Source organism: Strigops habroptila, chromosome 4, assembly GCF_004027225.2.
Source record: "Strigops habroptila isolate Jane chromosome 4, bStrHab1.2.pri, whole genome shotgun sequence".
Lineage (NCBI taxonomy): Eukaryota > Metazoa > Chordata > Aves > Psittaciformes > Psittacidae > Strigops > Strigops habroptila.
In genome coordinates this window covers 43733195-43746878 of record NC_046358.1, presented here as the reverse complement: position 1 = coordinate 43746878, position 13684 = coordinate 43733195, and the positions used below count along the sequence as shown (strand labels likewise).

The 13684-nt window shown below is 35.2% G+C and overlaps 1 protein-coding gene across 4 annotated transcripts in view; it reads right to left on the bottom strand.

Annotated features, from left to right (window-relative positions):
- The window catches only part of C4H15orf41 (chromosome 4 C15orf41 homolog), a 140677-nt gene that overhangs the window by 78926 nt on the left and 48067 nt on the right, over nucleotides 1–13684 (bottom strand). For all 4 annotated transcript variants that reach the window (XM_030481860.1, XM_030481862.1, XM_030481861.1 and 1 more), the window contains 4 exons: nucleotides 11654–11733; nucleotides 11239–11288; nucleotides 8235–8302; nucleotides 3027–3092 (listed from right to left, as the gene is read on the bottom strand). In XM_030481860.1, coding sequence (XP_030337720.1) covers nucleotides 3027–3092; nucleotides 8235–8302; nucleotides 11239–11288; nucleotides 11654–11733 — 264 coding nt within the window. The remainder of the gene's footprint in view (nucleotides 1–3026; nucleotides 3093–8234; nucleotides 8303–11238; nucleotides 11289–11653; nucleotides 11734–13684) is intronic.

Sequence of the window (13684 nt, the reverse complement as noted above, 5' to 3'; positions counted from 1 at the left end):
AACTTATCCATTTTAATGGATAATTATAGCAGTTGAATTACACCCTGTTTTGGATATTTGCATTTATTCTAACACAAACAGAATATAAACGGAAAGAGACTAGACTAACGTGCAACTGCATCGTACTTTTATCCTTACTTTGCTGGAAAGGAGTTGTCAGGTAAGGAATTGAAAACTTCTGGTGAATAACAAGAACAGTTAGCTAAGCTGCTAAAACCAGCAACTTCTCATCAATGCAGAGTGGAAGGTGTGAGAATGGCAAGGAAGTTTATCATAGATACACATCTTCTTCCTTACCTTTGCAAAATCAGTAATGCCTCACCAGAAAGAAGTCAGGAATAAGAAGGCTTATGTGAAAAAATCTGATTTTGAATTTCTGTTTCTTTCAGTCTGTGGGATTTTCTCTGGTTCACATCTTTCCTCACTTCTTGTAGAAGTGAATTTCTCATGTTAATAAAAATAATTTTTTTAAAATAAAGTCCTTTCTGAAGTTGACAACCTAATTTTGCAGGAGAAATCATGAAACTCAAAAAAAAAAGAAATAATTCTTTCTCTAAGGTAATGTTGGGTACCATTACTGAAGTCTTCTTTAAAAATGTTTCCTTCATTTTGAGTTGCCTATAATATCCACAGTCATGATGTCTTAGCCTAAGATTGACCTCGGACGAAGTACTCATCTGGCATCCCAGAGCATGCCAACTCAGAAACACAATACAGAAAGATTAGAAGAGGCTGTGGCAACACGATTGACAACAGACTGTAAAATTACTTGGGAAATATGGGTAAATACCACATGAAGCCCCCACACTAAGCCCTATATGCCACCACTACCATGCTATCAGTAACCAAGTTAACTCGTGTAGGCCTATACTACTACATCCTTCCCCCACTCCCAATACCCCCCCTACTACCGTTAGACCCCAGGAGATCTAACAGCTGAGGCATAAATTGTGCAGTCAGATGAGAAGCAATTTCTAAGAAACATTTGCCTTTCCTAGGCAGGTACTGACTCATGAAGAAGAGAATGCAAGAATGGCCATACATTAGTTCAGACTGGACAACAGGTAGAAAATTATTTCTTGTCAATCTCACGTGACTGAAATAATTTGAGAAAAGTAATGCACTATCACTGTTTCGATTTCTAGAGACAAATCCACTCAAACAAATTAATGGCTATTTTTAACCTTCTTTCTAACAGGGTAATACTACAAACCTAAGAATTCTTCTGGGTGTTTCCCTGTTTCCCTTCTCAAGCATTAACAAAATTAGCTACATTTAGTTGCTTTTCTAGTTCCATTTAATTAGGCTCCTGGATAGGATATAATCTTACATGTTTCCAGTGTAAAAGTGAGTATCTTGATATCAAGTACGTATTGTGTATATCGTAGTCCACACTACTGAGGAAACTTACCAATGTATATAAATATCTGAAGGGCAGGTGTTAAGAAGAGGGAACAAGGCTGTTTTCAGTGGTGCCCAGTGACAGGATCAGAGGCAATGGGCACAAACTGAAATGTGGGAGGGTCTGTCTGAACATCAGGAACCACTTTTTCACTGTAAGGGTAAGTGAGCACTGGCACAGGCTTCCCAGAGAAGTTGTGGAGTCTCAATCCTTGGAGACACTCAAAAGCCATCTGGACATGCTTGAGCAGATGATCACCAGAGATGCCTTCCAGCCTCAGCCATTTTGTGATTCTGTAATTTCACAATCTTCCCTGCTAACTTTAGACTGGATAAAACCCAACTGTTCCCTCATGTCCTCAGGTCCTTGGTAGCTTTATGAGACCGTCCACAAATAAGAATTATGGAAGTGAAGTAGTAGAAGATAATTGAAAATTCTCCAGGTGTGGCTTGACAACTGTCTGTGAACTGCAGATCATTAGGATGCCAAAGCTCACTGTTTCAAATGCGGAGTGCTTTAGCTACAAAGGTATTTTTTGTTTTGTACATATAACCTCTTATTAACATCACTACCATTTTTCTTTTCTGGAAACATGATTACGAATACAAACATCATTGAGCTAAGGAAAGTCAAAACTTTCAGAAGACTCTCATATACATAGTTGTTTATCTATTGGATAACAGATTATTGTGCTGAAAGACAGTATCTCGAGCACTTTTGAGTAGTGAGACATTTTATAGTACACACTCAGTTCCTTATACCAGTGTACAAATCAGTTAGTAAGAATTCCAACTGTTGTCAATAGGAAGAACAAAAAGCTACTCATGTATATGACTTTCGCATGCTGCTTTCAGCCTTCTTGTTTTCTCTGATAGACACCTGCATAGACAGGTGCTGTGTTCTATGGAGGCAAAGTCATCGTCTTTTGGCATGAAAGTCAATTTACAAAAGGTGATTAATAATCCTTTACATTTGGACAGCATTGATGTTTTTTCTTCCATGGCCCAGGCACTAGGTCCGCTGATTACCTTCTCACATGGCCTCAAGACCAGAAAGCATAGATGAACTTCGACATGACCTTTATACCTACTTTTATTCATTCTTGCTTCTTGCTACACAGGATTTAAAAAAAAAAAAATAGAGAACTGCAGAGCTGTATTTAGATGCAAAGTGATGGCAAGAGAATAATGGCACAACAACAAATCTTTATGCAATGACCTACAGGTGTAATGGTAATACTCTTTACACCACTTTGAACTGATTTGGTCTAAAAGTTTAAAACATTTATAGGTATTTCAGAGTTCAGTTCAGAAAGACAGTGAGCAGAGCAGTTTAGAGAGAGCAGGCATCTGGGGGTTCTTACTGTTCCTTGTTTTTCTTTTTGCGATAATGAGACAAAACCATGCAGCAACCAAAGAGGAAGCACTGGGTAATACTACTTCTGATCAAACCTCTCTGACCCAAACTAGACGTTCTTAAAATTATTATGTAACTGCTGAAAAAAAGAAACTAATTTGTAGTATCCTTTAATATACAGCTGTACGGCTGTAATTTGTAGCTGTAATATTTTAGCATGCACACTTCTACTCAAAATAAAACAATCACAATTCTTTAAAAGACTTACCTACTGGCACTTCTAAAATGAAGTCTGGTGTTTTGTCATAACCCTTTGCACGAAGCTGATCTTCAGCTATACACAGAGAATAAGAACTATTGTTTATAAAACTCTTCTATTAAGTAGACAGTAGCATAATTAATTTTATTTTAAATAAGAGTGCAAGAATTACTAATGCAGTCATACATATCTTTTTTATGCATGCAATGCTGTGTCAGATTAAATGAACCTTTGTAGAAAACCTGAAGCATGGATATAAAAATGCTTCTTTGCCATGCCTGCATTTTTATGTCTTCATTATAAACATCATTAATTCAAGCTGTCATACAGTATTTTATAACCCCCAAATATTCAAAATAAAAGAAGTATATTTGCTGATTGAAAGAAGAGTCTCCCCACATTAGGAAGTGTTAAGATTAATCCTACCAAGACCATAAATGTAGATATACTGTAGCTGCCTTCTTGGTTTTATTTTAATGTTAGCATAAAGTTGTTAAAAAAAGAACAGGAAAATCCTTCTCTTCCAGAAATTTATAAAGGAGAGAAGCCACAATTTTAGTTTCTCTTGCATCCTGCAATCTATAGAACTTATTCAATTTCAGAACATACAAAGACCTAGAAATTCTGCTAAAATTAACTATACAACTCTATTGCTTACAAATACTAGAGCTGAATATTCCAAGAAACGGTAACTACTGAGCAAGATAAAACTGCAGAAGACAAAAGATGCTCCCTTAAAAAAAAAAAAAAGGAAGCCCAAGCAAGCCCTTAATATTTTCTAAACTATTGTCCTTGATTTCTGATACCATTACCCTGGTATTTCTGAAACACCATTTCTCCATTAGAATTTGGAGTGACCTGGTCATTCAATTCCAGGCATGGCTTTCTGTCTTCACCCAAGCTCAACTAATGGCACTACCTAGTAACAAGTAAGGCTGTGTAGCCCCTTAACACCTACTGGGCTGTTGACATTGTCATGCATCCCATTCGCCTTTCTACATCACCTTTGATTAAAATTAATGGTCCATTCTCCCCCTGTTGGGTAGCTTATTTCCAATCCACTTATCAGGTTAGGACAGTAGTTTCATGGCCAATGTTCAGAACTCAGTTTTTGAATACTTTGTGAATATCCTGAAAGGTCAGCAGTTTGAGTCCAAGTAACATTTTAATGACAAGAAAAACATACGCTCTCAGAAATCAAAATATTCTAAAGGTGCCTAAAGCAAACTTCCCCCCTCTTTCCCATTGAAGAATGTAAGTCTGAACTGTTTTTTTAATGTAGTAAAGTCATAACTGAAAATGGGACAGGAGTGATTTTGAAAAGTTGTACATTCAGTTAGGTGTAAACTGCAATAGCTATTTATTCTTTTCGATAGGTGTAGTATTTATTTTGAAATATGAGAGTATGTCTTCACTGTAACCACACCATATTGTAAATACAAGTCTTTGCAATGCAACACCTCACTGTATCACCTGATCAGCTATTAAACTTTTTTAGGATTTGGAGACAGACTTGGTTGTTGGCTGTTCTTTCAAACTTGTCAAGATTGTCAGGAATGTGGATAAAGGATGTTAAGATTAACAAAGTTCAAATTTAACAGAACGTATGAGTAGAGAGTTTTGTGCCGTAATACAAAAATGAATTAATTGTATGTGATCGCTTAATCTTGATTTAAAAAAAATCCACTTTTATCCAACTATATTTAACTGTAGTCTGCTCTTGTTTAAAACAGCACAGAAAAGACAACAGGATGTTCCAGCTAAAGTTTTCATTGTTCAAGAAGACACAAATAGCAATAGAAAGTTCAGTATTTTTCTTTCCTATCTAACAAATGCTAGTATCAGAAATTCAGGGAAATGTAACTTAAAAAAACCCACTGAAAGCCAGGAAGGGGTAAACATTTCCTGATAAGTCAACTTGGCAAGTGTCAGAAATGGAGTTTGCATCAGCATTACTTTTAATATTCTTCTGCAGATTTTTTTTTCAAGGCTACTTGATTGCTTTTAAAATCATAGAATTACAGAATCATAGAAATCATTCTGTTAAAACCAAACTGTTTGATACTAACACATGGCTTGAAAAAGAACGTGGTTTTTGCTTTAAGTCTGTTTTCACTTGGTTTCTCCTGCCATTCTATATTGTCAATAGCATTATAAAATAAGTTTAAAACCCGTGTTTATTATTCATGTGAGTTGTCTTTCATGTGTAGGAACATAATTCTAGATTACTATTTCTTTAAGTGTTTTGAAGCTTTATAAATTTGGGGGGAGAGGAGGGGAAAGAAGGGAAAGAGTTACAGAAACTCCCCACTATCACCATAAACTTTTCTTTTTTTCCTAAAACCAAAACCCCACCAAAAGAGAAGTTCTAGCTTTGCAGCCCAGTTATGTTTCAGATTTGTCCAGAAGCTACAGAGGTAGCATTCTGCACCTTAAAAGAGATCTTTTAGCTCTTGCATGGGTTGAGAGAATAATTTAACAATTGATTGAAAGCCAGCCCGCAACAGCTTTGACAGTTACATTTATGCATCCTGAGATTTGAAAATTACATTGAAACAGCCCTACTAAGTAGTTTTCTACAGATTCCCCCTAAATTTAGATTTCCAACAAAACTGCAGCTTCATCTTTACTGTAACTTCACACTCACTCATAACCATTTAACACATCATTGTTCTTATACTAGCCTCTGGATATAACAAAGAAACCAAACATTCTTCTATTGGTGCATGAAAGAGCAGCAACTGCAAATTTAAGATTACAGCAGAAAATACTGACCAGATTTCATGATTTATATCCAGGCTACTACTGAAGGACATTATAGTGGGAACCAAAGGAGGATAAGATTCCAGACAAAGGTCAGTACCTCTCCATATAGCTAAAAGCTTTACTAATGTATTCATGGCAAAGGTACAAACCCATGAAGATCCTACATAGAACCCAGAAATTCCTGGCATTTCAGTATGGAAAGTGAAACGATTCACCTGTGGTAGTATTGATCACTTTAATCCCAAGCAAAGTGATAAAGATTTGAGAGCTGTGTTTTTGTTGAAGAGAGGACATAGTATATGATGTGGTTCTCATGAACAGCAGATTAAAAAAAGCAAACCCTGTTAGTTTGTATAGGTTTCAAATAAATTTCTGGGTGAATCTGAAGGTGTTACTTTTGATCTGTAGGCTATGAAAGCTAACTGCTCTCGAAACAGACGAATTATGTCCAGGAACTGAAAAGCTGTTTCATGCTCCAAGACTATATTGGGGCGATTTATATTTGCCATGTCCTTTGTGCTTTTTTCGCCTGTAATAGACTCTCTGCTGCTCAGGTGAACAGAGCTGATACAAAAACCTTACTATTCTTGAAGAATAGTAAAGTAATACGGAAACTGCAGGAATTCTGTTTCTGTAACACATGTTAAAAAGTAATGGAATTGCAAGTACAGCAATCTAAGTCCTGGGCCATCTTCAAAACTGGAATGTAGTCTTTCTCAGACCCTAACAAAGCCTCAATTTGTTGACCTATAGGAAATACTGTCACCTCTTCTGTTTTCCTGAAGTTATCTTCAAGCAGTTTTGGAAGTAATTTTTAAAAAAGGAAAGATTTTATTGTGAGGGATTCAGTAGGGTTAATCTTGCACATACTAAGGAAGAGCTTTTTTATTTTTTTGACACCTAGAACCTTAAGAGACACACGCAATGGACAGAAATAATAAATATACCCACCTAACAGATCTTAAATCATGGCTAAACAGTATTTCGCTATGCATAAAATCTAAACAATAAATTAAGCTCTCTCATTTATATGTTTATATTCTAATGAATATCATTCTAATGAATAATGAATATATTGTAATGAATAACTCCAGATACTTTGACAACACAAATTTCTTAAAGCTTATTTTTAAAGACAAAACTGATGTTTATCCAAGGTCACAAAACATTAAAATTTAAATCCAATTTGTGTAGTACACAAGCTTGCACGAGCCAAATAAAATGATAATCGTTGGGTTGAGGATCCATTAGTGAGTCATCTAGTCCATTCCCTTGTATTGTGACAGGATTGATTTCATTACCAGCTTTGATGGATGAATGTCAAGTCTAGCCTTGAATTTTCCATTGAAGGTGATTCCATAACCTTCCCTGGCAGTTTGTTTTATACTTACTGCTCCTAGAACTGTTTCGTATTTTAACTCAACATCATCTCTGCAATTACAGCTTAAGCCTATTACCTGTACCTCTGCTCTTATAGCCAAGTAGCAAAAACTACCTCCTCACATTTTCACAATGTCATCTGCAGATTTGTATGCAATAGTTATTTCTGTCTTTTTTTCATTTTTTTTCTAAAATAAAAGAGCACACTACCTCTGTTCCTTAATTACATGGGCAAATCTTTTAAAAACCTTAATAGTCATTCTAATTTCTTAAATTTGTTTAAAGTTTCCAAAGTCTTAACCTGAATCTAGATTTAGGAGAGATCATAGCTTCTGGTAAAACCAGCAAAATTCCCTGATCGCACAAATTTAATGCAACATTAACAAAAGACAGCATTTAACTTTGCTATTGTCTCATCATATAAGGAATCCAAGATTTAAGAAGTCATTGTTAAGTTTATTATCACAATAAGAGAAATGATGCTTTACATACTAATCATTGTTTTAATGGCACTCATGTACAAGAAACATAGTGCAGGCAAAAAGAAAAAAATCAAAATAACTTCCTAATTAATCCTTAAAATAATTTTAAATATAGGGATTGTGAAATGAGTACTTGCATTGGTTAGTAGGCAGGTGGCAAAAATTCAGCAGAAATTGCACAGAAAGCTCAATGAGAGAATCCTCTCACAGTTCTTTAATACATAAAGCATTTTGAAGTTAATATTTCTTATGCTTCCTCCTAAGTCTCATAAGGCCTAGATTATGGCTAATATCTCACGACACCAAAAGTAATACTGCAGCAGATATTAAAGCATTTTTTTCAGCTACTTATTCTATAAAATATTAATTGCAAGCCTGTGCATGTGCTGTATATAGAGGGTATTAGGTAACTGAGTTCCTGCTCAGTTCTAAATCAATAAGAGATAACATGTACAGCATCAATCATTTTTTACTCTCCCTTTACTACCTAATGCAAACACCGTTGAGGCTTATTTTTTTCTTAGGTAAACAGACACTGAAATCTTTGAAGTTAAGGATTTGCTGGCTAGCCCCTACTATAGATTCTTACCTATGAAAGAGAGATTTTTTTCCAAAAGCATTTCTCGCAGCAAGACTTCATGCTCATGCCCAATAGCGCTGATAGCTTTAGATTAAGAAACAGATGAACCAACTTCAGAAAAACATCACAGGTAAAGTAATTAATGATAAAATTCATTTGCCTTCAGCTGCATTTCAGAAGCGAAAAACGATGTGAACTCTATGTTTTTAAATACCTTACAGGGACTTTCAGAGGCATTTAGCACTTTGTGAAAATTAGACTTCTGTATCATCAGCATACATTTTACAAAAATAAGACCAATTAGATCATATTTATTCAGTATAAATAAGGGTAATATTTCCATTTTTGCTTTATTTTCCCCCAAATTTAAAAGAAAGTGAGCTTGAAACATGTAATGAAATATCTTTTAAGTTGCTCTTTACTGATTAGTATGTCAATTCTCTAATTCAGCAAAGAATGAAATAAACGGTTTTTTTCCTTGTATTCAGAAATTGATAGGCACCACAGCCATCTGAAACATCTTACTGTAACAAAACATCCTTTTAATTGATTTTTCAGAAGCATGAACTTATGTCAGGGAAGGATGAAATATTTTATAGTGAAGTCCTTTTCACTTCACTGACAGCCTGTTGATCCAATGTGCTATTCTTAGCAACATGTAGAAAAGTCACCACATTAAGTATTTTTAATGTATCCTCCTGGAGGTCAAAGTTCTGTCCTGGAAGCTTTTAAGAATCTTACGGATCATCATGATAAAGGACCTTACATTAAAAACAGTTAAGTTCCTAACTCTGTTTAGAATAACTTCTGAAAACCTAAACTACAGATCACCTAAAAATTAATTACGTAATTTCTATCAACACTTTATGCTGAACAGCAAAAATACTGATTGTATGGAATCATTTCATTTACACATTTCATTACACATTAATAGTTTTTATTAATTGAAACTGTATATTATGTTAAACTCTACTAGCATTTACAGAACAAAAGAGGCAAATGAAGAACAGCAGAAATGCAAGAAAAATACTGCAAATGGAATTTATAATGCACTGTAAGCAGAAACACTTAGACTTAGTCCATAATAATACCTGTTATTGATGTATGGCAATGACCATGGGGCAAAACTTGTAAATAACCTCACAAGCCATTTTCTGCTCATGCAATCTAGCAGCCCAGTTTCCCGTAAGCATCTGAACTATTACTGAAAAATAGCCTCTTGGCATTTACAAAGAGGTTGACTTCATACTTTAGTCCATGCATATACAATTAGATAGTTATATTTAAAATCAATATGCAATCCTTCAGAAGACATTATGCTTTTAAAACCTTAACTTTAAATTGATTTTTAACTATTTTATGCACCTCAAAATTAACATCTAATTCAGCAACATACTTGCAGATAATGCACTTCGATAGGTTAGCATTAAACTTTTCTGTACCAAAATGGAATTAAAAAACTCCTCATTATTCTCATTGATGTCACTACATAGTCAATAACTTCACTTGAACCAGAATGTGAAGAGGATAGAAAAGACCTTTACAGACTACAAGCAAGTTATTCTTAAAAACTGTTCATAATTCTACATATTCTGTTATTATTACTTTTAAACATGACACTTTCAGAAGACTATAGCTAGACTATTTGTCAACAAAATATTTCTAGATGTGAAATTAACCATCAACAATCTTTTAAAAACTGTAATTTATTAGATGAATCCACTGTCAGAGAGCTGTGTTTGATGTTGAAGATATTCTCAATGAATACATAAATTTATGATTAAAACCACAAAATACAAATATAATTAGAACTTTATCCTGCTCCTGTTAAAGTTAATGGGAGCAGGGCTGAGTCTGTAGTAGACACCAGGCAAGTATTTCTAGTGGAAAGAAAATATTTTTAACGGGTGATTACCACATGTATCACACCTAAAAAAAGTGTTGTTTTTCATGCATAACTAAACATCACTGTAGCTGTTCTATCCTGCAACTGTACAGTGAAATCAGGATCTTCCCCCAGACTGCATGCAGAGATTTATGCAAGGATTCCCTAGGACTTGGGAGCCAATTGCCTTGCTAGCTGGCTCAGCGATAGGAGGTCATGATTTTGAAATTGTTCCTCTGATTGCAGACTGAAACGGAAGAGCTACTCATTCAGGACTTCACTGCAGTCTGGTCTCCTTGTTAAAACCCGGTCTAGCGGAAGGTGTCCCTGCCCATGGCAGGGGAGTTGGAACTAGATGACCTTTAAGGTCCCTTCCAACCCAAACCATTCTATGAGAACAGAATTAGGGTTGCAGTGATCGTTCCTAACAAATCATAATCTTAGTCTGGAATACTCAGTACGGAGAGGAATTTCCCCAGGATTCTCACTGGATACTGAGGATCTCTAATTAACCATTTCAACACTAAAAAAAAAAAAATCCCAAAACCCCAAACCCAACCCCCTTAAAATTCAAGCTACATAAGGTTTTTTCCTACAACTAGCCGCATTTCCTGTAAGAAGAAGAGAAAGTAAAAGAACTGCATAGAATATCAGAGTCTCAAAATACTAACTGGTCAATCATACCTGAATTGCACTTGAAAACCTTCCAATTAAAACTCATATTCATAACAAAGCGATGTCATACTGTCGAACACTAACTATGTAACAGAAGAGTTGAGATTGGAAGGTACCTCCAGAGATCTAGTCCAACTCTGCTGCTCAAAGCATTGCTGTCTAGTCTTAATAGAAAACCAGACATGAATTTCAACTAATCAAAACCAAAGAGGTTCAATCAGGCATATGAACGTGTAGCCACTGAACTGACGACTTCCCGTGGTCCATCTGATTTTTGTTAAACAGTGTAAGAGAAAGCTTTGCAGTGACCCTCTAGCTGACTGAATGTAAAACAGAGGAGTATGAATCGTGTTTTGTGAAGCAGAACTTTATGTCAGGTTAAAGCTAGACACATCTCTTCCACATTGCCTAAACTCGCCAATTGTGCACCTAAAATTTTATGGGAAAGGATACTGCTTGATGCAGTCCACCAGTGGTCCATAACAACAGTCATTCACAGTACACTGCAGACAAATAAGAGAAGTAGTATAGTGACGGGCAATACAAAACCATTATAGTTAAATAGAATCTTAAAAACAGTAATTACTTTTCTTCAAAAAGGCTATCAGATGCTGCTCAGATTTAAGCACAGAAAACAAAAACTGCATGCTTTTATTCACTGTAAAAGCAAGCTATTAAAAAGTGAAATGCTCCCCTCACAAATATTGCATTGCCATTTATGGTGCACCCTGACCTCACTGATAGTTTACGATGACAGTAATTAAATGAGGTTTAAAATCTTTTACTCTGCTAGACAGATAACAGCACTGCCACAGGGAAAAAAAAAAAGAAAAAAAACCAAATAAAAAAAGACAACTGTGACTAATACCTGATAGACTTGATTTGCCAGAACTCCATCTGGAATCTGAGAAGGGTCGCGTAGCATACTATTTATAAGAGTTTTGGAGGCTAGAGAAATAAGGAATAAAAACATACCAAAAAACCCATTAGCTCAGTTATCCACTTGGCAGGAAGAGAGACACACTTTTATAAAGAAAACATTAATGATGTTGATAATTTTGAAAATTATCGAACTAGCAACTACAAACTTTGTAGCTACTTAACCCATTCTTATACAATTAACTCTAAAAGGCTTGAAACACCAAAGGATTTTATTAGCACAGGGTGAAAGCAGGCCCTTGTCTACTTATTCAGTTTTACAGGACAGTTTGTACTTCAAAAGCATCTCGCAGCTCCTAAGAAATAGTATAAAGAAAATGTAACTCAAAATAACCACCATAGCCTATGAGAACTTAAGGAAGAAGGTATATAAAAATTCAAAACAGCCTCTAAAACCAGTGTTTCGTCTGAACAATCTTAAGCACTTTATGACTTGATGATTCCAGTTTAGTAGTTTTCAAATTTATTTATTTATTTACTTATTCAGTGTTGACACATTTATCTGACTGTACTTAAAAGCTGGTAAAAGGCTTTCTGTGCTATTTTCAAACGTATGAGACACAAAAGAAATCAGAAGTGAATTTACGAGTATTTGTTAGTCTTTCATTCACTGAGATTGATACAACAACAAAAAAACCCAACCATAAATCAGGAGATGCCTTTAGTTTATTTTCAAGTAGTTCTTGCAAGCACAGGCATTGTTATCTCTCCAGATGCTTAATCTGGGTAGCTGCATAAACCAGTTAACAACTAATAGAGGTGGAAAGGTGGAAAAACTATTCTAGAAAAATGCCTTCAAAAAAAATCCACACATTTCATTTTGTGATTTCTTAGAGAAAAAACAACACTGCTGCTTCCTTCCTGGGAACAACTGCTGACAGAGTTCAGCTGGTGGGTATATTTATACCACTGAATCCATAAACGTAGACTAGGCTTGAGACTAGTAAGGTTCCTGCTTTGCAAAGATTTCCTGTGTTACTTCAGGCAAATTCCTTTAACCCGGGTGTGCTTCGCTTGTGTAAACAAAGTGTAAAACTACTCTCTTCCTGTTCTTAATTTTTTTTTTTTTTCCCCTCCAACTCAGGGCCAAAGCTTTGTCACTCTCTTCAATGATTGAACTGAAAGTCTCAGATGACACTGTGAAAAGGGTTCCTGGAACCTGTGACATGAAGGGATCTGCCATATAAGCCACAATGAATGTGTGTGAACACTCTGCTGAAAGCAAAGGAGACTCTCATTTTAATATTCTCCCTGAATGTTGTCTCCTAAAAGCATCACATTCAATTGAAAGTAGTATTCTCACAAAAATACTCTGTTTAGAAAACTACACTGTAATGCAAAGGAATATACAAACCAAAATTAGTTTAAAGGCTTTGCAAGAGCTACAAAGATTGGCATCATCACAGGCAGAAGCAAAAGTTCGTGCAAATATTTTAAAGAGAACGATATACTAAACCAAAACACTTCCAGACTCATCATGGCATATTACATATTTGTATCTTATACATCTCATATGAAATAAGCATTTCTTTTGTAAGTGAATAGTAAGAATAAATAGACATTTTACTTTAGCTTTTGTACACAGGATAAAAACTTCGAAAATATGAATCAGAAGGCAGTGTATAGATTTACTTTATTAACACTAAAAATGAAAATAATATTTTTTTAGTAGGTAGGAATAATACACAAGTAACAGTTTGTCAATAGTGAGGTTGATTGAATGGTAGACTAACGAAGAGTGTAACTGAGGAAGATTGAGTAGATTCACTGTTTTCAAGGGCTGCTGATTTAAGTATCATGACTTGATTATGAAAAAAGTAAGCTATTTTATGACTGATGAATAAACCAGCAAAACCCCACAGACTCATGTTAGGGAAATATTTAACTGGACACTACTTTGACTAATGAGCTACAGGTGCAAAATAAATGTCCTGTATTTCTGAGACTGCCAACTTCAGTT